Below are 26,719 nucleotides of genomic sequence, written 5' to 3'. Positions count from 1 at the left end.
GCTTTATCTGTTGCACATACATCAGAAGCATATAATTGTTGACTGCTAACATCTCCTCAGGTCTTCTTTGGACTTTTATATGTATCATCATCTTTGCATTTTCTTCATGCATGTTGAAATTTCTTGTCCTTTTTAAGCTATACGTTATCACGGCTGATTTTATCTCAGTATTTTCATAGCCTGAATAGTTTTCTGTTTGTTGTAAACATGAGGCGAATTCTTCATGGGATATGATAAACTTTCTTTTATTTTTTCCATAGATTAATATGTTTTCTCTGTTACAATCCACTCCAAACTTCAACCCAAACCTCCTGTATTTCAAGTATTCACGTCTGTGGGATGTTCTATAACCACTGATAAACAGGATGATAGACTAGTTTTGGATTTTGCTTTATATATTTGGTGGAAGGATATTGTCATCTAAAACCTAAAGCTGATTGGCTTATGCCTCAGTATTTTTTCTATGTGGATTGTGAATTTCTGCCTGATTATGTTTCCTATGAAGCTTCGTGGCCCCCATATTGCTGAGCTGGTGAGTGATTCAGAGAAAACTCCAGCAACAAACTTGCCAACAAAGTTTTGAAGCTGACAAGCAGGTATTCTTTATTGCGGCGCCAGGAGACACAGGTGATAACTCCTCCTAACGTGTGTCTCCCCTATTGCTACACAAGCCGTCCTTATATAGTCCCTGGGGATACATACATATTCATGAGGCTATTGTATGGATTACATTATTTTCCAGAAAGCTCCCTGCATGCGTACAAAAATGTGGTGGTGGTCTCTGAGGGTCATTTACTTCTTCCAACAATCTTCATCACTTCTGGTAGCCTCTGAAGCATACACAGTAGATGCTTATACCAGTTTAATTGGTTCGTTAGCACCAGAGACATAATAATCCTCCTACTTATCAGTTAGTTTAACCATAGCCTATCCTGGACACCTGCTATTCCCAGATACTCCTTATCCCTGCGTCCTGTTTTTCTAGACTGTTTTTCTTAAGACTACATCAACTATAACGATTTATCTTGTGCCAGTATGTTCTCTAGCTGTACTTTATTTTTCTATGTACTATGCACCTCAGTAATTTTCCATTGCTACTGTTACAAAGCCATCAAACTTAACATTTCTTAAAACTAATTCTAAAGGTTTATATATTCCATTTTGTGATTTTGTGTTCTCCTTGTTTCATGAGGTACACTCTCTGATGTGTGAACTGGCACAGAGCCTTACAAACAGGTTACTGTAGTGAGCAAGTAGGGGCATGAGAATATTTAGTGACAATTACAGTTTTCACACGGATTTTATATGGAAATTTTGTATTTCAAAAATATATGATTTGCTCTCAACTGAAGTAACGGAAAAAAACTCATACATGCAAATATCCATCAAAATATCAGAATGTTCCCTCAGTTCCAGTTTCCAAAGGTGTCTTTAATTGAGCCTCAGTCAAAACTCTTTATAATATTTGGTCTCATTATATTCCATCACAAAAAGTTAGGTAGTATTCCTTGAGTAACTTGCTTTGCTGTTTATAACATGATGAGATTAGGAATGAAGTAATACAGAATTCCACTGTATTTATTTTTATTTCAATAATGACAGTAAATTCTACTTACTCCCATCTCAATCTAACCATAGGTGCATATTTAGACTTTGCATTCATATCTGTGGAAGTGTTTGTGCACAGATATATCCATGACATCATACAGAGAATTAATATTTCCGGGCTGTTACAAAATTCCATGTTTTCATGGGGCCCTGTCATCAACAAAAATGGCAAATTGTTACTGAATAGAGAGGTCTTTATTGCACAGAATATTCCATGTTTCGGAATACTGTGTTTTATTTGGAAACCACTTTCCTGTTTTAATGTTGTTAAATGTGCCAGTTTGCATGGTAGCTTGCATCTGACTTTTGTCTGTGTATTTTTTTCTCTCCATGTGTTTCTTTACCTTCTGTTCAGATCTGAAAGTTACAATCGTCACAGACTTTTTTCCCCAGACATATGCAATGTGATGTGTGTAAGCATGCTCACTGACAAGATGCATCAAGCAGTGCTCATGCAGAGTAACAGATAATAACTACAAGAAAGAAGAGCACATAAAAGCTTACTGGTGAAACAGTTTCTCTCTTTAGTCTTACAAAACGAAAACAGCTCATTTTTCACTGTTGGCTTTTCTTCTTGAGCCACTAAGTGCTCAAAATCCTACTGAGCTGGACCTCAGCTTTGAGCAAATACCAAGGAAACCACTGTTAATAGTCAATGTTATCTGTCAGGTAGCCTTAAAAACGCAATTCAGTAACATTCAAGGAGACCTCTTTCATCATGATTTTCTTGCAAGAAATCATAAACTCATTGCTGATGGTGTGTTCTATACAGTTATTACAGTTTTAATAGTGGATGTCACTATATTTCAGAATTCACTTCTGCAAATAAAAATTTAAGAACCAAAGTTACATTTTCAGTGAATACTCAACTGATAAATTTCCTAATTTATGCTTCTAAGTATATCCTCAAAACTGCATACACTATTAGTCAGGAAGCTTTTTACCCTCTATGTCCTAAACCCCTTGTGGGAAGGGCAACATGGTGAGACTGGGTTCCAGGAGGGGATCTTGAGAGTCCAGATTTACCCAAGGTATATTGAGTTTTCCAGTGTGTTTGTGTTTTAAAGACTGCCTTGAAGAATATTGGAGTTTGTCTTCTACTTTGTTCTTACTCTTCTGCAATTTATTATTTTTAATTACTATTTCCTCTGTATCTTCTGCCTTACTGTGTATTTCCTTGGTTGTATTAAACCTTCGGTAGAAGACTGTATAAATGGCTCTTGCTTCCCAAGGGGTGCATTCTAGTAATCACATATTGAGAGATGAAATATCAAACATTGTCTGCCTCTTTGTGAAATAATTGCATACAGTGGGGAACAGCATTTCCCACCATATTTTGAGCCGTTAACTGTTTTATTTGCAAATGTAGAATATTGTTTGCTATTCTTTACCATTGTATTCCTAGGGGAAAGCATTACATCACCTCCCTTGTTTTCATTTAGATGCTTTTCTCATGTTTCTTAATCATAGCTCAGCAGCTATGACTACCAGCAGTTTTACCAATAAGTATCAAATATAAATGGGCTTGGCTTTTAAACATTTATTATCTTTAAATATTTTTCTCAGTTTCATAATATGTGCACTATCAGCATTTTGTTTGATGCTGCATTCACTTATAATGAGCTTTATTCTCTAACAGGAGAAAGAGATTCTCTGTTTACATTACTACTGTTACACTGCTTGTCTCCTTTTAGCCCTAATAGGGGGTTAGAAAATACCTTGATTTACATTTCCTTTCAGTGGCAGAAATTCTTACAGTCTTTTTAAAAATACGTAGATAAATAAATAAACCATGAGACCATGGAAAATGTGGCAAAGCCAGGTGGTTCTTCAGATTTTCACATTTACCAAACAACATATTTACAATTTTAAACCTTGAGAAATTGAAGAGGGGAGGGTTTTAGCAGAAAGAACATACATGGTGACATGGGATTTATGCCGTCGTTTCAGCTGACATCAGGAAGAACGAGCTGTGTGCTTATGTTACCTGCAGTTCTGTCAGTCCATTTAATTTCTTACTTTTCAGTGTAAAGGGATCTATAAAAGAGGGCAGAAATTAATATCTGGAAATGCTTATTTTGGATAGCATGCATGAGTATCCATAGACCAAACTGATGGCAGACTTTATTCCAAGATACATTAGACATTTACAGTTCTTCATACTCAGAAAGCAGCAGTGGATAGTGTTTGCTTTGGTTGGCTTCCAGTCTTTCTGAAATAGTAACTGCTAGCTGTATGCCTCCTCAGCAATCTGACAGGCAATAAAGAAGACAAGAGAATGAGTGAGCCATAAATATAGCTATTATCGCAAAAGGTGGGATAAGATGCTTCATTTTTCACTCCACAGAAGTCAGCGTAATGTCTGGGATAAAATGTGTCACCTGTTGACTGATGGCCTTGCACTAGTATTTTGTGCAGAGAATTACTTTTCCCTTTTTCCTTCTAGTGCTAGGACAGGTTTCTAGTAAACAGCTGAGATGCCAGAGCTGAAGAAATATCAATAGACTTGTTTGATAATTGTCAATCAGCCGGTAGTACATTGTTGATGTGACTTGTTTGTGTAGGAAGAGGCCCAACACATTCGGCTCTAGTAAAGAAAATGGCTGAGTGTCAGCACAGAAGACAGGGATGTCAGGGTCAAAGATATTTTGCAAAGGAACATGTAGGAGTAGCCTATGGGAATAATTGAAATAAATAGACATAAGTTTAACAGAACTGAGAAGAGGCTGCAGCAAATGATGGAGATTTATAGTTGCAAGTGAATGGAAGAAAAAACTCAAACCAAAATATCAGAACTCTTAATGTAGAAACAAAATGTACTGATAACAGAACAAGATTTTCAGTTTTGCAAATGGTGTATCTGTTGACTTATTAATAGTCTATTCAATTAACTATGTGATGGATACAAGACACACTATGTGCTGCCAAAATATGTGAGCTGATACAATATTAGCAAAATCCTTTTTATTAATAGGCTATTAAAGATGAATGAAAAAGAGATCTTTTAAGACTTCTTTTTGGTGTCTTTGTCATTTACCAAATGAGGAAAAATTATTAAGATGGCACTTTTCTGAATGTTATTACTTAATAGTTAAACATTCAAAAGAATAAGGCTTTGCTTTTCTCTGATTCATTTTGGTAGTGGTGGTTTGTGATTTGATTTTTTTTTCCTCCATTTCTTTTCTGGTTTCAGAAGCTTGATGACTCCTTGCATTTGGACATTTCAGCTGCCTATACTAAAAAAATACAATTGGAAACATAAGTGGATGAAAATAAAAGGAGTGTTGTATGTTTGTTGCTTCACAAAAATGGTGTAGGGTAGTTTGATGTATTCAGAGTGTTTGAACCACCTCAAGCAGTTATATCTTGTAATATTCTTTTGATTAAGCTGAAGAAGATAATTCTTAGAGGTAGCTACTCTCCTGATAACTGGCAAGAAAAATAGAAAAGAAAAATATCTTCAACTTTTGTAAAAAGTTTCACCAAGGCTAGACTTGGGTTCAGGGTACTATGAAGGCTACTGTGGTTACTGTTTTGGCCCTTCTTAACTATTATTGTTTGGCCACCTTCTGTGATTTATCATATGCACTTACTGCTGGCCCTCAAGGAGGATTCAGCACATCCTCCCTAGTGTGTTTTGTGAGCAATAAGCTTTGAAAGTTGGGTTGTGGTAATTAGCTCTGTAGCTTCCAGTTCCCTTTATCCATCAGCTCTGTTTCAAAATGTAGCATCGTGAGTATTGTTAAATGTTTCTTGATGTGTGACAGGACATGCAGATTGGTATTTTAGCCATGTACTTGATGTGATTCAAGAAGAAGAAATTATAGTCATTAACTGCATGGGGCCTGTTGAAGGTCAGTTGTGTAGAGAACTTAATGATTAGTCTGAGCCTTTTCTGAGATTTGGTAAAAGTTTTTATAGAAAATAGATGTCAGGGGATTTAGGAGATTTCTTGTTAGGTGGTCTGAAAAATTATGTGAATAAAATACGAGAGACTTCTCAGATTGCTTTGCTTTCTGACTGTTACTTGTGTGTTAAAATATTTGTGATTATAAGCAGCATAATCTGCTGAAGTCTTAAATGATGATAGATTTTTCAGGACTATTGTTTTTGCAATAGGCAAATAATTAAGTTTTTCAGGAAATGCCACTGGCATGCAGACAACCATTTGTTTTCAGTTTTACTGTATAAAAGAGTTATGCATCCTAAAATTGTGTCTGATGAAATGTTGATCTGAAACCTTGGTTCTGAGCATCTTCCAACTTCCAACGCGAATTAGAGGCATTTGTGGAATTGACATCATCCCTGTCCCTGCAGACAGATACTAACATCAGGAGAGTTCTCTGAGACTGTTAAACATAACGCAGAGTATTTATTTTACTGCTTATTTTTCTTGCAATACACAAAGAATTAAGTGTCTCTGATCTTTTTACTAACTGTGCTAGATACAGTTCTGGGAGTGAATGCATGCTAGCCTGAATTACTGCAGCAATACCACCTTAGGCATTGTGGTGATGATCATTTGTTGCTGAGTATTCAGTGGGACTAATGTGTTATGTCTAAGGAAGATAAGGAAGAGAAAGAAACTTATAGGGAGAGGAGCAGGCTGTTTGAGCTCTATTGGTGAGAAATTGCACTTTTCAGAGACTGTCAGAATTGCCTAGAATGGAATTTTCTCATGGCTGGCCGGGACTAGTGGCTCCTCATAAGGGTTTCCTCAGTGCAGGGCATCCTTCAGCCACTCTTGACTTTATCTTGCTACATGAGAATGAGAGGGTTTTGCTCTTATTTCATTTATTGAAAGATAATTGTCAAGCTGAGGAACTGGGAGTGGTTTGGTTTTGTTTTGTTGGGTTTTTTTTTTTGAGTTTAGTAGCACAACCAAAAAATCCCCATTGAAATAATACCTGTAGCTATTTATGTGCAATCTCGTATTTCTATCTATGGAGAAAAAGACAGGTTATAGCCAGCTGATGATGAGAAGGAAGAAGAGTTAGAAAACCTCAGGTGAACTTTGCTTAAATCTGAAATAGAATACTTCAAACAATAACTAAGTAAGGGTAAAATAAAAATTTCAGGGAGGTTTTATGCTGGCTGTCCCTACAAAAATTGCAGGCATCTGCTACGAGATGTAAATTCAGGCTTTTTAAAAGAGTTTTGCAGTAAAGAGAAAATGAAATGTTCACTGAAATATATTGCTGTAGATATGTTGCTTGTGTCCATTTAGTGCTCCTTCCCGGAATACAGCTGCCTCTGCGTTCCGCCCATGGTGACAGTGCCCTGTTTATACAAAGCATGCCATTATATTCAGGTTGGCACAAGTCACACAGAAAATGGATCTTTCTATACTTTTGTATAAATCAAGGGAATTCCAAAATTAGAAATTGTTTCCCCTTCACCCTGGTAATCAAATGCCTTAGTAATGACCTGCTTTGCACAGCTGCTACTTGGTGTAGAAGTTAAGCATAGATTTAAGAAGGATCTGATGCATCCGTTTTGTGGTAGTACACAAGCTTGATGTTCTAGGAACAGAACTCTAATGCTATAAACCTAACAAGGACTTTATGATTTTAGTTTTGAACTTAACTTACAGTTAACAGATGTTGGCACAACTGTATGTTTATGATTGAAAGCTGTTTAGTTTTTCATTTTCTGGTCTGAAAAATGGACAAACTAACTTGTTATCTTTGAAGATGGGTTTTTAATTCAGTTACAGTGCTTTCATAGACAACATCTAATCCAGTCCTAAGGAAAAACCCTGTTTTTCTTCTGAACAGTGCATAGCTTGTGTTGTAGATTCAGTATTGTGCTTCTATGATATTTGTTTCTAGTCATTTTTAGAAGTTAAGCTTGTTGAAAAGCATCAATGTAAGCTGTTCTACTTAAAAAAAGTTCTGACGGCATTTAAATTTCAAGCAAATGCCACTATTTTTTGCTTATCTGTTGGCTAGGAAAGGTGTAGTCTGGGGTGTGCTTCAGTGCTCAGCCACATTCCCAGTTGCAAACTGCTATAAAGAACAAAGTTCAAGATCAGTTTTTGTTAGATTCTCCAGTTAATTTTATTGCAAGAAACTTTTTTAACAGTGATGGAAACTTGCTGAGAAAGCTTTATCACTCTTGTGTGAATCTCTCATACTGTGAACCAGGAAGGTGAGCAGGTGGAACAAAAGCTTGATTGCTCTGGAAAAAGCCTGTTATTCATCTGATGTGCTATTGCCTTTAGAAAAAACCCTATTTTTTAGTATTTAATATAAAGTATGGCAAAATGTACAGTTTGCATAGCTATAAGGTGTATTACTTGTGTTTTTCAGAACCAATCCAAAAGAGAAATTCAGTTGTCCCTATGAATTTCATGTTGTTGAGAGTAGAGAAATCAGTCTAGAAAGGAACTTAAGGAACTTCTTGGGCATATGCATCTTTGATGAGCTGTAGCCAGTATTGTGAGTTTCAAGTGTTCAGAAATCTTGAATTACGCCTAGAAACTAAGAGCTAAACTTTGGATTTCTAAAAGAATATTTTGGAATTTCCAGTATTTTGGAGGTAAGCTAAGAGAATGACTCTAATGTGCCTGACAGACACAAACCAGAAGGCAGCATTGCTCCCCATCCTTGTACCAGCAACAGCCCTTAAGCTTTTCACCCAGCACTTGATTCCATAACCCCCCTCGTGGACACTAACACCAGTGCACTGCTTGAAGAACAGACAGCACAAGAGCCTCTTGAGAAATAAAGTGCATCTTGCTTCTTGCTGCAGCAACTTTTTGCACTTAGTGCTCCCTTGCTACTGATCGGCTCAAATAGGTCTGTATTTATATTTTATATATGATTGTGAATGTTACCTTTAGGGGCTGAATGGTTTTTAGCTTTGCATACTCATGCAAGGGAATGAGCTTAACTTCCTAGGAGAGCCCTTCTGGTACCCATAACAAGGAAAGGAGGGATGCAGGCGGAGCGTGCTGTGCAAGAGGGCTGGAGGGATGGCGCCTGCCTGGCACGCAGCCTGCCATCTGCCCTCAGCTGTTGCACACTGGGCCCTTTATTCAGTGCCACATACATGCACCAGAAGCAGCCCACAGAATGTCCTTGGCACAGCCTGGCTTTGTGCGTTCTCTTGCTTGGGGACAGGCTGTGGTAATTGCATAGCGTGTTACAAGATTCCTTCAGGAAGCATTCTTTCCAGCCATTAGAGTGATTTTTATTTTGTTGTTAAATTAAAATTTTCTGGAGCTGACAATTTTTCAACTGGGTAAAGCTGTCTGTGTGCGTGGGAAATAGCTACATATAAGTAGCAGGGTTTATTACGTATTCAAAGCTACAACTGGTAATTCCTGAGCAGAAGAAATGAGTAAGCTTCCTGAGCAGATAAACAACCTTATGAAAGGAAAGAACAAGTTGGATTGGATATGTCAAGCCTGTCTTTAAGGAGAAATAACTGAAAATATCTAGTGTAGCTGTGCAAAACTGTAGTATCACTGTACATATATGGAAGAGAATATATTCTCTGTATTTTTTTATTACAATCTTAAATTATTTTAAGCAGAATTTGAAATATTGCAACATCTGTTACATTTGGATATTGCTTCATCAGAGTATTAATAAATAGTTATATTTTGAACCGCCTCAAAAATCTATAATATTCTTTGCCATTATTTTTTTTTCCACATAAATTTTTCCTTTCAAGCACTGATTGATGTTAAAAGATGTTAAATTCATGACTATTTCAAGTCTAGAATTCAGGTCTTGAATGTCTGACCAGACAATGAACAATTTTCACTGATGTTTTTAAGGTTACAGGTGGGAAAACATTAATTATTGTACAACTGTTGTCTGAATATGCTATATCTTTGTCTCTCAAATACCACGTGGGTTTGGCAAGCCTAGCAGAGTTGGGCTCAACTTTTCAAACTCATGTCCAATGTATGGTTTTTTTCCTCCTTTATTTATACCTAAAATGACCCATCATGGTACCCATTTTTTGGCTTCGTATTTTGGGATCTTTTGTGACATCTCATCCTATGGAGGAGTGAATTGAATGCAAAGAGAGGTGATGTTCTGTATGTCAGTACCTGTCTGTTGGGGATATCCAAATAGTGTTAGCTGAGACTTTCAAAGTTCAGGTCTCATCCTTTTGGAGAGAGACAGAGGATAAGGACCCTTTTTTCTTGTGCAAGAGGCCCCTTGCAGTTTGCAGATGTGTTGACAAAGGTCTAGTCTTTAGATGGGAGGGGCCATGGTCTCTTCTAAAGTATATCATGGGGCCAGTGTAGGTCAAAGAAATAAAATTAAAAATAATAAATCTTTAGCTCTTTGTTTATGAAATTTATTTTTGCAAAGAATTCTACACCCTCAATCCCAATTAGCAGTGTTCAGCACATCCAAAATTCAGTTATCATTTGGGAACACAGAATCTGTTGCACATTTTGTAGCCATCACCCTGTATTTCAGACTTCAAAATAAGCTTATTCAAAACAAAAAAAGATTCCTAGTCTAATATAAATTGAAATCATATACAGTCTTCCTAATGCCATAAAAAACACTTCCCAGCTCTAAGCAGTTCTTGCAGGACAGAAAATTGTGATTCAGCATGTTGAGTGCTTTCAAACCAAAAATGTAAATGAACACAGATTGATTACTGCATAATGAGTATTGATAGAAGCTGAAGTTAAATCCAAGACATTGACGTTATTTCTGACTGGCTAACTCTTTTGTTGGAAAAAGTTTCATAGCAAGTGAAATTTCAATCTTGTGAAACAAAAAAAAAAGAAGTTTGAAATATCTGACTTTCGTGGAGAACAAAAATTCCCATGTGCTCACCAGCCCTTCCCCAACCTGTGAAAACTGACACAAGAAGTTGCTTACAGAAAGAGTTTACAGTCTATTAATCTAAAAGAAAATGTTAAACTTGAAAAAGCGGCAGCATCCCACTGGTTCTCTTGGTAACTGTGTGCCCTGCCAGACCAGTCATACTCTGGAATGTTGGCATGTCTTTGTCCAAAAGCTTCTGATGATACGTACAAATGTAGTTCTCCTTTAATTTTTTCCCAGTGTAGAACTCTTGGAAGGCTTTGACAATTTAATGGTGTGGGGGGAGTTGCTGCTCTGAAGCATTACCATAAATTAGATACTTTCTAGGTGGCACTGAGAAGTTCTGGGTGCTGTCTGCTGCTCTCTCTGCATGGAAATACCCAGTGTCTTGCAGTTCTTCACCTCCAAATTTCCATGAAGCTGTTCATTAAAATATTATCTGTTCCAAAGAAACGTCTCAGAGCCAAGCTTGAGAAGAGATGACATTTCAGCATGTTTGTTTGTGACTCATGAAATATATGTGTGCAATTTTCTGTTTCTCTCTAGTTTGGCTTTTATACCTAAATTAGAGCCAGGTGCACAGCTCAAGACTTGCTTGAACTTTGGTGGTTTGCTGATCTCTTTACTATAAGTGTGCAGAAGTAAGTTGGTATAAATGGCTTGCCTTTTTCTTAAAACTCAAAAGGTCATTACAGTTTTAATACACTCAGGTGGTGCTTCAAAGAGCTCTTTGTTATTTTACACAGCTAATTCTAAGTAGATCTACATGATATTTCCAGTACCAGAACCTCAATTTAGCCCTTTATTCTTGTAAAACCTCATTTCTATTAAAGCTTGAATGTAGTACATTGCTAACCCTGAATATTTTAGAACTTTTTTCTTTTAAACTTTAAAGTGTGTCTAAAAATAAACTGACATCTACTTTTTCAGTATCATTTAATACTCCTAAGAAACCCACCAACCTGAAAAAAAAAGGAGAGTTATGTTTTGAAGGAGATTCAATTTCCAAAAGAACAAAACAAAGTTTAAGCTTTGACAACAAGCTGGGCAACAAAAGAAACCCAAGTCATTGAGGAAAAGTACCTAATCATCATGTCAGCTTGACATACTTGATTGTAGGATAGAACTTTCTTTTCAGTAATCTGTTTTGAAAGCCATGAAATAGTTGATAGCAAATGTTAATCTCTCAAGATGTGTGAACCCTCAAAAAAAACCTAAGCACCATGGACCCGTTTTGCATGGTGTTGACCTGAATAAGGGGATAATGTGCTTAAGCAGCTTATTCATTCTTCAGTGCCTTTTGGAAAGAGAGCGGCTCCACAATGATTTGCCACTCAGGGCTCAGACGTGACCACTGTTCTTTTCACTTGCTGAATGTTTCATTCTTTTGTCTCCGCCCCGGGTTTCTCCATACGTTGTTCCAAACAAGACTATAAAGGAACTTTTGGGGGCTGTTTCTTGTCGAACTGTAACATTTGTGAAGCTGAATGCACTGAGCTGTAAAGGAATTTTGAACTCTGGGTATATAGCTGGCCAAGCTTTTCATCAGAGATGTGTCACTGAATTAATTGTCTCTGCTTGTGAGACTTCCCAGGCTGGAAGTTTAAGCATACCCAGAAACATAGCATTAATTGTTTTAAGTATTCCACGTTATATTTCAGCATCAAATGTGTGTGAATAAATTCATGTAGTGGCCTTATAAATGGAGTTGTATCAGAGTTCTGAATTTTAGCGTTATTTATAGATTTAAATGCTCACAGACATGAAAGATGCAAAAGTGCCAAAAGGAGTGTAAGATCCTATGTTTCAAGGCAGACCCATGGCTTGTTTAGCACTTTCCTAACAGCATAATGCCCATTTGTCTTGAACTTTCAGAGGATCACTCCCCAACTTAAGTTGGCTTCTTGAAGAAATCATCGTGACTCAGTCTAACCCTGAACTGTTTTGGAAACATTATCAGAATTTAAAAAATAAAGGGACCAAAGATATAGATAGATTGAACAATTGATTTTTTTAATTATTATTATGTTTTTTTTTTCATTTTAAGCATTGTTTTATAAAATGGGAATACAGACGTTATTTAATAAAAAACTTGTGGAAGTATGTTAAAAGAGCAGATCAGTTTAGTAAGAAGAGTTATGGGTGTTGGAAAGGGGATAAGTCGTGATGAGTTTGACCTTGGAGCATGTGGTATGCTTGCACAGAATATGGAGCACCGAAGCCTACTGGTGTGGAAAGCTGTAGCAACGGGAATTTAGAAATGGGATTCTCTGTCTGAGTTCTACCTTGATTGTTCCTGACAGAGGCTCCTGCCACTTGGCAGTTCTGCTTTCTAGGCTTGCATGCTCAGCCTGGAGGGAAGCACATGCATCTCCCACAGGGTTTCCAAACTTGTCTTGTTTTCGCATTGCTAAAAGTTCATTTGCAATTTGTGTGAATTTAACTCCCAAAGAAATAAAATTAGCCTTGATTTCTCAGATTCTCCTGGGGCAATTTTAAATAACTAGGCAATCTCAAAAGGGAAATGAGAAAATAATTCCATAAATAGTTCTTGAGTGCAAAGTTGGAAGTAATTATATTAAAAAAGAAGAACCTGCAAAAGGGAAAATTGCTTTGGAAGATTTCTGACACCAAGCTCATGCCAGTTTTTCCTGCAGTATCTGGAATAGGTACCTGATTTTGATTTTGCTGCTAGAATACCTAGAATAGTGTAAATACACAGGTGAAATTATTTCAGTCAATGAATCTGCTACTTAAATATGAATACTAGATAGAATTGGTGAAGGGAGTTAATAAAATACAATGTAGTGACTTCGCCTTCATTTATAAAGAAATATTAATTTTGAGCTTCAGTCATTCTCCGGTTAAAACAGTTGCACTAACAACTTCTGAAAGTCTGTAAGTAATGTATTGGAAAGTGTTTTGAAATGGTGATGGATTTAGTAACAGCTATAGAAAAAATAATCTTTTTATCCTGTATGCTTTTTTGAACATTCATTATAGAAGTGGAGAGAAAAGCGAGGGACAGACAAAGATCTCTAGCATCAGAATACTCCCAGGGGAGGCAGAATACTGCCGCACTGGTTCAAGTCAACCTTTAACAGGGGCTTGTGATTCAGAGGGTTTTTTGCAGTTCTACAACACAGAAGAGCTATGAAGGGTATTTAGACACTTCTTTAAAATACAGAAATCAGATTTCTGATTCTCAGCCTGAAGCAGGCTGAGCAAGGTCTCCAGCCTTTTTGCATCATATTGAACATTGAGGGCGACATGGCCTGTATTTTTCTGTATGATGGTTTTCTCATTAAAGTTGGTGGACAAATTTCTGCAGCCATGTTGGTTTTAGCAAATTGGTTTTGGATAAAAAATGATTGGTCAAGCTCTTGACCACTTCTGCAAGCTGTTTGGGCACGTGTGGGAGGACTGCACACTAGATACAACAGAGAAATTAGCTTATTCATTTTCAGAGGCCTGTGGAAAAAAATGTCAAAGAATGTCATTATGTGAGAGTTCCTGGAAGAGCCAGTGAAAGTGTTGAGACCAGGGATTTACTGTAGCTGGAGTGAATTGTCAAAAGTGATTGCAAAACACTTTGAACACATTTAGTAATTTGTATGTTATGGTTTAGAAATGCATCAGGCAAAACCAGGATCTTCTAGTAGTGAAGACAAGGAATAATACAAGCTTGCCATTTTTGTGGACCTAGGGAAAAGTCTGCATCATAAATCTAGCAGAAGAAAAAAGATTTAAGCGTAGGCAAATTCAGAAATCATGCCCAATCGATGGACCTGGGTATCTGAAATGGAGAATGCTGGAATATAAACGGATAATTTCAGAAGCTTGGAAAGAAAAGGTCAAAGGCTTGACATTTTTGGCATACTGGATTTTAGAAAGCAGCACATTTTCTGAGTATCAGCTCATCAACACAGTTGAAATGACGGACTCTGAGAGAGAGTTGTGGCACATGATGATAAAAGTAAATAAAATGGCTTTTCAGAAATGTCAGAGCATTGTCAGGGTATAAAGGGAAAAGAGAAAAGGACCAACTGAAGCTTTAAAAGATACTTTTGAAACCTGATTTCCCAGAATAAAGTTTTACTTTTTCACTGGGAAACAGTATACTTCCTTTGAGACTAGGGTATCCCTTTACCTTGATACAAAATGGTGTTTCTTTAATCTCTTTGTTGTGTTTCTTAGGTCTTTATGTAGAGGTCGATAAATGGGTATGTACTTCACATGCTTGGGTTAATCCTCAAACACTGTGTTGTTGTCCCCTTTTTATTAACTTCGAGTGTACTCATGTAACTTGCTCATGTAATAGTTCAAGCTTTTTTTTTTTCAACAGATGTTGTTGAAAGATCCTTTGTATATTGGGCTGAGACACAAGAGAGTCAGAGGTCAAGCCTATGATGATCTTCTTGATGAATTCATGGAAGCTGTAACTTCAAGGTATGTGATGTATCTGTGCTATTCATTGGTGAATTCCACTGTGAACTTCATCTTTGGAGAAATAAAGGTCAGTAGCTTATGAAAGGATACAGAGCTGTTAGGTTACTGATCATTTTTATTTTGAGTGTAGCATTTTGTAAGTTTATAACTGAACCACGTGTCTTTAACATTACAGTTCTATGAATTCACTGCATGACTGGTAAAACTCATCTTGAGATAAACTATTTTTTCAAACTTCTTGAGATTTGGATTGTATTTGCCTAGTAATTTTCTATGCCTAGTACTGTGCCTATATGATTTTCTCTGTGATTTCATGTGTGAGATGTCAGTAGCCTTCAAGAAGCTGCCAGACTTGGCACCCACTGCCTCTGCCCCCACAGAAACCACAACAGGACTTCATGTTCATATTTTGGTTTTAAATGTCATGGTACAGACCTATACCAAGTCAGATCTTTCTCTTGCCTCTTTATTTGCTATACAGAAAGTAGTTAAATTTATTATGGGACCATGATGCATAAGTCTTCTCACATGTCAAATAACACATTTGCTCATATTTTCCTTGTTTGTTAAAATATTTGGAGTTCTAGCCCTGCTTTCAATGTACATACCTAAAATAACCGAAGCGCCAACATCCTTAGCATTGCAGAGCTGGGGTCGAGCTGTAGGACCTTAAAATACTTTCCAACTCCTCAATCTTGGCTTGTGCCCCAGCTGCATTTTCACTGCATGTTGTGACCCTACCTGGATGTGCACAATCTCTGTTCTTCCTGCCCTAGTTTCTGTGCAGAAGAGACTTGTGCAGGCTGTAGTGTTAATTTCCATACCTGAAACACATATTCCTTCGTGGATTACTGTAATCTTCCCTATCAATCCCAGTTGTTTGATACTGCCTTGTTCATAATCTTGCTATGGAAGTTGCTGGTTTGGCTCCCCTATAATGCATTTACTCCTTTTCTGAGTATTCTCTTTCAGCTGAAATAGATGCATTTTCACCTTCAGAATAGAAAGTTTAGAGCATTAGAAACGCTCAGTGGACTGTGTTTTGAGGATCTCTAACTTAATGCACTCTCTAACTCACCATTTCTTTAAGATGAACCACAGTTGTTCATTCTGAAGAAAATAATCAGAGTCAAATGGATTGTCTCAAGAATGTCTGAAGGTCTGGTTGACATGCTTTTTTTTTACTCAAACATCTTTAAAACTGTAATTTTGAGCAATTCCTGTTTACTTGACCTTCGGAAAGATCACTTAGTTCTCAGCTAAATCTGTCATGGTCTATAATGGTACCATTTCTTGCATATTTAAAGTGGAGCACTTACAAATTATAATTGAAACTTTATGTGGTTTGCTTTTGGATTGTTTTGGCTGTAGTGTGACATGTATATTGATTATGATATTCATTTGATAAGGTGAAGGGAAATGTGATGATAAGTCAAACTGAAGTCCATTTGCTCAGTAATTTCCTATGTTCCTAAATTCAAATTAGTGTTTGGCATGCTGCTGGCAGACTCAGCACTTGCAGCTGATTCTGGTGTGGTGGGTCTAACTGTTAAAGATGCAGGTCATGATTTGTTTTATTGTGTATTACTTTCCCTTTGCAGCCATTGTGGTGTTCTAGGTATTATTATACTCTTGTTAAATGTTAGTTATCTTTTCTTTGTGAAAGTTTCTTTTCTGTTTTTCCTCTTTTTGCTTTTGTTAGCCTTCTGCTGGGTGTTGCACAGAGGGAGCATTTGCTTTATTCTTAGATGCATGTTTAGTCAATTACATTTTAGGTTAGTCCTGTTTATTGTTAGTTATTGCCACAGTGGTCCAGAATAGGCTTTCTTATTTAATGCTGTGTAATCAATACTGACAGTGGGGGAATTTGAGGGATCTGTTGTCATGTTTTCAGTACCATGGAGTATTCATCTCCAACAGATACAAAACCACAGATGTCATATAACACAAGGTTGTTGTGTATTTTTAATAAGCCAAATTTAAAGACAGGCTTTTAAGGAGATGACAAATATTTTTCAGTTAGAAAACTATGTGAATTACCTGTTTTAGATCTTTTTTCAGCCTCATAATTCTCCAGAGAAGTCAAAGGCTAATAGAAGTGAGAGCCAGGTTTTAGAGGGACTGCCTGGGAACAAGCAAAAAGCAGTCAAAAGCAGGCAGATGTGCAAAGTAATGCAGTTTGTATGGGCTTTTCATTGGCTTCCATGGAATCTTTCCAGACATGCACATCATCTTGATGGATTGATTGATTGATAGAATTTGAAAATCTACATTTTTATAAGCTGATCCAACATCATTTATAGTGTTTCATGTTGAAACATCACTTTTACACAGTAAATATCATGATGCATGATAAAGAAAATGCTTTATAAAAATGCATGTCATATGAGGGTTTAGTTTCATCAACTACAATACTTTCCTCTTCTCAGCCTGCACTGCTATTCACCCCCAGAAAGTTTTTCTGAAATCAAATTATTTATGAAAGAATCAGGATTTGAAGAAAACCCAAAACAACACAAGCCATCCATTACTGAAGGATTTTGGTACAGTATCCAGTGTGCTATCATGGCAGAATGGAACTAGTACAAAGTGATTTTTCCCGGATGTGGGAAGGCAGAAGCATATGGAAAGTGTCTGGATTTATGCTGACATAAATTCAGTGAACAGCTTGTATTTATTTACATATGTATGCATTTATCTGTTTATTTATTACCAGTGCCAGCAGCTGCTCTCTCTGAGGGCAGGTGTTATAATTTCTTTGGACATTACCAGGTGTTTCTTGCTTTTGCGTCAGTGTGGTCATTTATGGGAACAGGAATATTCTAATGGAATTCTAATGGAAGGAATGTTTTATGACATAAGAAAAAAATGGACAGTTATCTTCATCACTGAAGAACGTAAATCAAGTGGAATTCAGAAATGTTTGTTAAGTTTCTGCCCTATCCAGAAATAGGTCATAAAACATTTTATACAGAGAAGTAAATTTTTCCAAATGAGAAGTTGCTCTCTAATATCTGTTTACAGAGGAAACTCTGAGAGGAGGGAATGCTGAGCAAGACTTTGGTAGATATGATCGATCCACCAAGGCTTTATGTGTAACCACAGGAAATAACTGTTTTTATTCCAGTTCCTATCGCTTCCCTATTTGCTTGTGATGATGCAAAGAGAAATGTATCAGTGGCAAAGAGGTATTCAAGTACAAGAGTGAGGGGATTATTGAAATGCTTGAGGCGGAAAAAGACGTAGAATGGGGATGGAACAAGAAATGAAAAGAGGGAGAGGGAAAATGATCCTTTTTAATAACGAGGATTTGAATTTCCTCGTCTCATGCAAAAAGTAGACTTAAAGGATCTGGAAAATTTTCCCTTACTTTGAAGGACACTTCATTTTCACAAATCTGGTAAAAATAACTCCACCTTAAACTCCTCTCAAAAATGTCAGAGTAGGGAAAAACAGCATCCTACCAGTTTGCTTTCTGCTGCAGGCCATCCCCAATGGAAGGCACAATACACTGTGGAGGGACAATACTAACCTGCACCTCTGGTTTTTGAAAAGATAGAAAACTTTTAGAAAATTCAAAGAACCTGGTATAATTCCCATCAGTTATTTCCTTGCCTGTGTACTGCAAGCCCAAAGAGTTTGGCTTGATTATTATGCTGAGCCCCATGGATTTGTGATGGGTGGAAGCAACCCTATGTCACTGAAATGATCTTTCTGTGTGTGTGTGATGCTGAGTTTTCAATTTCTCTTCAAGATGCAAATAAGTGTGATGGACTCCCAAAAAGTAATACCATGTCATTTATGTTCTCTTCTGTAATCATATTTTAATTAAATGCTTCCCCACTCTTTTTATATGCTGTATTTTTCTCATGCTTGTGAACTATAAACCAAGCTGCTGACAATTGTAATTCAGTGTGTTCTGTCCTAAATTACCATGATGTAGTCATTATTCCTTATTTGCCTGATTACATTATTCACAGATGTAGCAGGGTTTTATTTCACATCATGTGTTAGTTTTAAACAGGGTTTTATGGTAAATACGGTTTATCAAACTTTGAAAACAATGGTAAAAGTAACATGTACACAAAATAAAAATACACAAATATTTTAATAGATGCTTTCATTTAGTAGATTATATTAGAATATAATTCTATTTATGTATAACTTAATTCAGACTGCCCTTCTGGCAAGAAGTCAACACAAAAGGTGTTTATGCTATGTATCATTAAGGAAATGGTTGGACCGCACACTGGTTCTGACAATATGTTGAAGCACAGACTGTGAGCACTGGTGCCTCTGTCCTATTTTGCACTATAGTGGTGCAAGACCAAGACTTCTGTCGTGCCTGTACATCACCATATTATTCAACCAGCTGGCAGAAAGTGTGCAGGAAGAAATACTGCTACAACAACTCCCTCCTATGGCAGAGTTGAAGATCTTTCTGTTTAGGGACCTTATCCCTGAGTGGGACTTAAGCCCTTTGAGCTTAGTTTTTCAAGTCTGACTAACTGCTCTGTCCACTGTTCAGTGAACATTACCTTCCTAGTGAAGATCACTGTGGATAGCAGGATAAGGGAAAGGTGGGTTCTTAGGTAGAAGGCCATATACCACCTTAACAACAGGTACAGTTGCACTTTGAACCTACCCTCAGTTTCATCCTGTGCTTACATCTGAGGTTCATTTCCAGTCATGGATGGGTTTGTGTTCTTCCTGAAACTGCTTGGTGCCAGGGCTCAGGCTTCTTTGCCAACCTAAGACTCCCATGTGGACTTTACTTTTATAGTGACTGGCAGGGTAAAACCATTCAGGAAGATCCTTAGCTTGTTTGCTTATGGAAAAAAAAGGCCCTCAAACAAATCAAAAGCGTTGTGGTTTTAAAACAGGGACTATTGCTTTGGATATTGGAGTGTTATGAAAGAAGAAACCTCAAACAATTTGCTAAACATGGTTTATTTTTATCCTAGTTCAAGCAGCTCTGATGGTTTGCCTGAGGAAAATCTTCAAATTTTATGATTAACTATTATTGCTTGTAGCATTTCAGTGCTCAACAAATGATGCCACATCCAGGAAGTTTGTTAAGGAAACCCTGAACCCTTCCCAAGACTGTGGTACTTACCAAGGTACCCTGCTTGGAATCACCATCACCTGCCTATGTAGAGGAAAAAAGGAAGTAACCTACCTGTACTGTGTTTTTTGAGGTGGGATGCTTGTGCACACATTTGCTGCTGCTTCACTTGCCAAATCCAGGGGACTCTTGAGATGGATGAAAGGAGACAGGGTAGAAGGCATTTACTTCTGTATATTCCCTTAGGTAAGGTAGAGCAGGTTAATCCACCCCCAGTACAAATATCATTATAAACAATGTATCACAGAAAAAAAAGAAAACCCCAATGTAAGCAATCTTTCTTTTGGTTATTTGGTGCCTAGTACCCCTCTTTTTCTTTTTCCTGCTAGCTCATTGGGTGGTTAAATTATATCTGATTGCTCGATATGTGACAAATATATGCTCTACAAACTTTTCAGACACAGTAAGTGGCATAAGAAAAAGTGAATCCATCAATAAAGCAAAATCATAGCAGGATAGACAGACCCTAATCACATCAAGTTTATTTGTAGAAAGAGTCCTATTATTGTTTGTAACGTGAAACTTCAGAGAAATTCTTAGCAAAGATCAGCAGAGCAGCCTTGAGGAAATAAAACCTTATTCATCCCTTAAAGAAAACAAAAAGTAATGAAATCCTCAACCACTGTACTGAGGGGGAAGGTTTGGTTTTGGTTTTCAGAGACAAGATAGAGTGGAATATTTTTTGTATTTTTAATATGCCTCTTATACCAGAACTGATTCTAGAGCACAGAATTGGATGTATCCATGTTTTAATAATGCTCACCTATGGCCCACACTTGCTGCTCTCATTCAACACTCAGCAAGTGAAGAACATGCTGTTCTTGGGCTTTTCTTCTCTGAACTATTTAAAGAACAGAGTTTTCAAATGGAAAAGGCTTGGGTAATTACAGTTGCTTTCCTTCCTCTTTTATAGCTCCAGCAAATGATGGTCGGAATTCTCAACAAAAGTTAGCTGGTGCAACTGAATTGTAAATGGAGTGAATGTTGATTTATTTGAATAATTTGTGTAAGTGTAATATTTTAGCAAGATTTGTATTGTTGTTACAGAAGTATAGTAGTTTTCCAGGCTGTCAGAAGCCATTTCTGAATTTACTTTTTTCCTTTGGAAACCCTAGTAAAGTAACATAGCAAATTTTTGGCTGAAGTTCACATCAGAATGTACTAAGATTTCTGTCCCTCTTCTCCTAGCTCTGCCTCTCTCCCATTACAAGTCAAGCTAATAAAGCCCTGCTGTGGGAGAGCAGAAGGCAGCAGATACTGTTGACGCCAGAGTCAATGGTACCCTTCTGAACAGACCTAGATGTCTTAGCCTGCCCCAACAATTCCTGCCTTGCATGAGAGGGCCTGGACCAACTGAGATCTATGGTCACCTGCCACCTATGAAGAACGTAGATCTCTCATTTCTGTGCACCCTCTGAGGTATATGTGTTAGTTAGAAGGTTTTAACTTGGCTTGTTGACCATCCTGGGTAAGTGACATAGGTGAAACAGTTGGTAGTCTGAATTTCCCATTCTTCTGCTTGAGTACGACTTTTAGAGTTGAATCTGTTTCTTACTGTCACAGAAATAGTTTTAAAATGATCCCTTATCACTTGCACCTGGGAAAGTAAGTAACAGGCCAACAGAGGTTCTGCCAGAAAGACTGGCTCACTTAGTTGTTCCCAATAGAGAGTCTGTGATACTTTCTCTGTTCCTTTGCTGATTTAATGAGTAAACCTACATCTGTGTTGATGAAATAAATATAATCATGACCTGCTTGACATCAATGGTGGACAGCATCAATAACCCTAAAAGATTCAGGTAATACAAAATGTGGAAAAAAAGTGTTGTAACACAGTAGATGTTTTGATGCCAGTGCTATCCACTATTTTACAAACCTCTAACCATGGGTTAGGGAGCTGTAACTGAATACAAGGCTCTTTTTTACTAACAGCTTGCGACCCAGCTTTACAGAGATGGGGCAGGGGACAGTGTTCTTGGGCATCAAGTACATGTCACCAAGGAACTTCATCCCATAGTAGTGTCTGCAGCAGGACGAGATACTGAATGGAACTTACTCTGTCCCCAAGCATATGGGCAGCCCCAGTTCAGGATAGGTCATTCCCTTAGTTATTTCTGGCCTGAGGTTTATGCAAACAGATGATAGTATCAACATCTCCTGTTTTTCATATGGTATGCTTTTAGATTTCAAATGCTGCTCAGGTGTTTGTGTGTCACATGTCTCTGATTGCATATCCTAATGTATGGTGCATATATACTCATATCAAATATTTGTTTCAGTCAAAGTTGTACTTGTTACCTTACCTATCAGGATGGCTCAATGTTTGGTATGTAAAGATACTTGCAAATTGCTGTATAACTGTGTTTTTATAGTGTTTTTCACTGGAGTTGTACCCTTTTTAAGCAGAAGTTATCATGAAAGGATAGATACATTGACATGGATCCTCAGTGGATATCCTAGAACTGAAGTAGATTATTGATTTTTTTCATATCTAAGTATCAGAAGTTTTTTCTTGTAAGAATTATCATCACTGTATGAAAAATCCATAGTGACATTAGACAAACAACTGCACTCCCAAATTAGACAAACTACAGTATTCCCAGAATTTAATTATCTATGCTCCTTGAGATGGTTGCAGGTCAGAGCTCTTGCTAGAATCAAGGGCTCAGAAACAAGTTTTTGTACAGTCTTCTCAGGAAATTGCAATGGAAACTTCAGTGGCTTCCCTATCCATCCTAGAATCTGCAGTAGTAATCCATATGTGCTTATATAGCAATGTAGCCTATATAGGGTGACATATGACACTTCTGAAAATCAGGATACTTTGCTTTTGGTGTTTAACTGTTGATTTAGATGCTGACTTCTAAAATGCAAGTATTTCACTGTATCCTGAGATTATGGCCATTTTAGTCTTTCAGCTGTGCAAACCTTGTGAATTTGAACTGTCTGGCAGGAATTTGAGACTAGAAAACTAAAGCATGTCAGGTCTGAATCCTGGAGTTGTATACGTTATCAGTATCACAAAGTATGATCCTTTTAAAAATAATATTGAGTACCTTAAATGAAGTCTCTTTTATGTCAAGAAAACCCTACTTACAGACTCTTCAGTGTCTTTCAGTGTAATAAACATATCCTGTTCTGTTACTGCATTCTCCATCAGTCTGGCCTATTTATAGCCCTTAAAGCTGTTTCAGAGTAAAATTTTTTCCCTTTCTGTTTGTAAGAACTAGAATATTATATTAAATCAGAATTTGATTTAGATGTCTTCTTGGGCACAATCCAGTTGCCTAAACACAGGGGTCTGGTGTCAGAACCTATCTTGTCAGCTGCTGGTCCATGTACCTTAGTTGCCCCATACATCCTCAGTCGTCTCTGCCAGCTCTGTGTGGGTGCTTTGGATACCCTTGAGTGTCTTGGGTGGCACAAAGTTCCTGTGTTTGAGCATCTGTATTAAGTCCCAATGTCTATCTGTATCTCTAGGTGCTTGAAGGCTTTCAAACACTGACTGACTGTCCTAGTCAATCAGAGGAGGGTTGCAAAGGAAGACTATAGAAAATAGAGGAGAACCCTAAATTTCCTTTGGAGGAGATTTCCACCTATACAGATATCCCTGACCAACCTCTCATATGGATATAGTTCTGGTAAAATGAGAGATTGCATGCAGGTTTTGCACTTGACTTGTTTTAAATGCTTGGAACTGCCTCTCTCCTAATCCTGCAGTGTCTCTATAGCAGTTTCATGCCAAGAAGATATACTGAGAGCTTGCTTAACTACAAGGAGCTAAAGATTGCTGCTTTTAATTGCAAGATTGTGTAATTAGTTTATTTTACTCATTCATTGTGTTTTTATTTAATCTGGAGGTAAGGAGAGAGCATTTGGTATCTGCAGAATTTTTGTCACTTTTTGGAAATTCCAGATACACATCTTATTTCTGCATTAGCAATCACTGGTGTTTATACACCACTGTAAAAAATATTAGCCTGGAAATGGCTGAAAAATGCAATATGACACTTCAGACCCAGTCCATATGTAGATGTGGTCAATTGACATTTTGTTGACACCCACAATGGTGCCAGTGCTAACAACATCTGAATAAATCATGTAATCTGTCTAGTTAATGTGTTTGTTTGCAAAATTACTAAAGTTCTGTATGGTTTTATAAGTGAGTTTATTTGAATACCCAGGTTTCTGGAGTTCCAAGTGATGCTCACTGTGTCCCCAGAAGCAGGTAATAGCTATCTGGTAAGTCGTTATATAACTGGGGGTGGATATGAGAGAGAAAAGGAGCACAGTTTGAGAAATAGATTGGATTTCAGTGGTTCAGAGATACTTTTCTCCTAATCCCTCACTCTTTTAGATCTTGCTAATAATAAGGGGCAAGAATTTCTACTGCTCTCACTGCATTGGCTCTTGCAGAGGGAAATTTTTTACTGTTTTATCTCTGGCACAGCATTACTTTGATATTTCTCCTAAAAATGGGGTTTAGCTTAGTACAAAACCAGAAAGTTATCTGTTTCGAACATTATACTGGAAACTGCAAAAGAAATATCACTTAATTGGCTAGCTTTATTTCAGAATTTGGTGGATTTTGCCATCGAAGTTAATCATTCATCTACTTGCTGGTCTGTAGCAAGCCTAAATGGCCACTGGAAAAAGATTGCTGGCAGGGTTTGCTGAAAATGAACTATGCAGATTTTAATAAAAATGGAATTAAATACTACTAGAAAAAGTTGAACCTTATTTCTAGACTCATAGAAGATAATATTTCTGCAAATATTTAGTTAAATAATACTGTAAAATTGACTTTGTTACAATTGCTTTGTGATTAATTCCTAAACTGCTAAAAGCAAAATCCTTCTTTTTGTTTCCCTATTTTTAAAGACATTAATGGAATAGATATTTGGAGTTGTTGCTCTTGTTTGGGATAGAGTGCTGATCTAGAAAACATACACAAGAGTTATTTTTCCTTTTACAAAACATAGGAATAGGAGCAAACTTATTTGTGTCTGTTAGATAAATTGAAATGTTGTCATGAAAGTTATTAATATCAGAAGAGCCTGCAAATTTGAAAGCATATTGAGAAAAATGCAGGAAAAAAATAATGCCCTTTTAATAAGCCATTAACTGCCAGGTATATATACTATTATATACTATCAATTTTAGGCTTTGTATAAGCTTTGAAAATATTTAACCAGCTAATACTTTGCCTGGATGTCATCTGGGTCTGTGGTTCCGTACTTAAGGACAGAAAGCACTTGTAGGGCAAGTCTCTGACTACAGTTCTCACAATAATCTCATATCTCACATACATTAACAATCTATGAGGATCTTCAGATTTAACAATAATAAGCCCACATGCTCACATATACTTGGTCCTGCACTATTAAAATAATGTGGTGTTTGCTTATGGTTTTGAGGTTTCTTTGGTTTTTTTTGTTTCTTTATTTTTTTAGGGGGTGGGTGTGTGTGTTGATTTGGGGGGTTTTTTGTTAGCTTCTTTCAGTAGATGCAGAATAGAATGCCTGCCTTGTTAGAGGTTTTGCATCTGTCAGCCCTGGAGTCATCTGAAAACCTATGGAGTCCATTTCTGTGGCTGGGTATAATGGTCCAGGCATTTAGCGATCTTTTTAGAGTATCAAGTTTTTATTAAAAGGCTTTGATTAATCTTTTCTTCTGAAAATTTGCTTATGATCTGAGCATGTGTTTTACTTCTGGAATACTACATTTCTTCAGCTGTAGGACTGCAGAGATTCTAATGAATTTATACTGGAAAAAGAAGTATCATTGATCCTTCACATTTATACCAGCTGATTTAAGGATGTCTTAACAGCTACAGAGAAGTGGTCTATTAAATTTGTTAATGATTCTAAATTTGTATTAAGAAAAGTGAGTTTTTGGTGTAAGCCAGACTACACAGTCTCAGGCTTTGTTTTCTTTCCTTTGCCAGAAAAGTATAGAAGCTGTAAATTTTATTTTCAGGAAAAGAGAATGGAGTGCAGCTGGTTTTGTATATTTTCCAAATCAGATTCCAAAATGGGAACCAGCTGCTCATATGTTACTCTTAGCCGAAATGCCAGCATATGCTGGTTGTTGCACAGTGGCCATTTTAGAAATAATATACATGAGGGATATGATTATGGATTTGATCTCAATGTCAGATTCAGTTGCAAAGTATCCTCACCTGGCTGCAGCACCATCTTCAAATGCTTCAGGCCCTATCCTAAAGATATTTGAGTGTCTTGTTTGCAAAAAGTCCAAAATAAAACTAAGGAGGGAATTGTGGTGTCCACTGGTCATTTTCCACAAGCCTTACATCTGAATTAATCAGTGACTTGCAGCTGTGCTGTTCAATTGCATTAGCAGACACCACCATCTGCGCAGGAGACTCCTGTGCATTGATCTCTGGGCATAAGAACTGGAGTCACTTTGCTTTTGTCCCAGATGCCTTCTCCTTTGAGCTCTATAGGCAGGTATGCTTTGATGCTGGTCTTTTGCACAGGAAGGAAAACTGAGGTAGAGGTGTGCTACGTGGCTTTGTGGTTAATTCACTGGGAGTGTGGGATACATGTGTTTTAAATAAGACATGCCTTTTCAGCAGGCGTGCTGACAAGCAAATTAAGAAATCGACATTAGACTGTTAGTAGAAATCAAACACAGGGCTGCAGTGAACAGCACATTCATTCTTAAGGCCTTTGATTTAGACTTGGGGCCAAGTTTGTTTGGCCTCAGTGCA

At 37.2% G+C, this 26,719-nt stretch overlaps 1 protein-coding gene across 1 annotated transcript in view; it reads left to right on the top strand.

Moving 5' to 3' along the window:
- Positions 1–26,719, top strand: part of ME1 (malic enzyme 1) — a 167,375-nt gene that overhangs the window by 80,224 nt on the left and 60,432 nt on the right. The window contains exon 6 of the mRNA XM_005153144.3: positions 14,758–14,861. Coding sequence (XP_005153201.2) covers positions 14,758–14,861 — 104 coding nt within the window. The remainder of the gene's footprint in view (positions 1–14,757; positions 14,862–26,719) is intronic.

The sequence above is a fragment of the Melopsittacus undulatus genome, chromosome 3, assembly GCF_012275295.1.
Source record: "Melopsittacus undulatus isolate bMelUnd1 chromosome 3, bMelUnd1.mat.Z, whole genome shotgun sequence".
Lineage (NCBI taxonomy): Eukaryota > Metazoa > Chordata > Aves > Psittaciformes > Psittaculidae > Melopsittacus > Melopsittacus undulatus.
The sequence above is the reverse complement of the archived record's forward strand: the minus strand, read 5'-3'. Positions and strand labels throughout refer to the sequence as shown.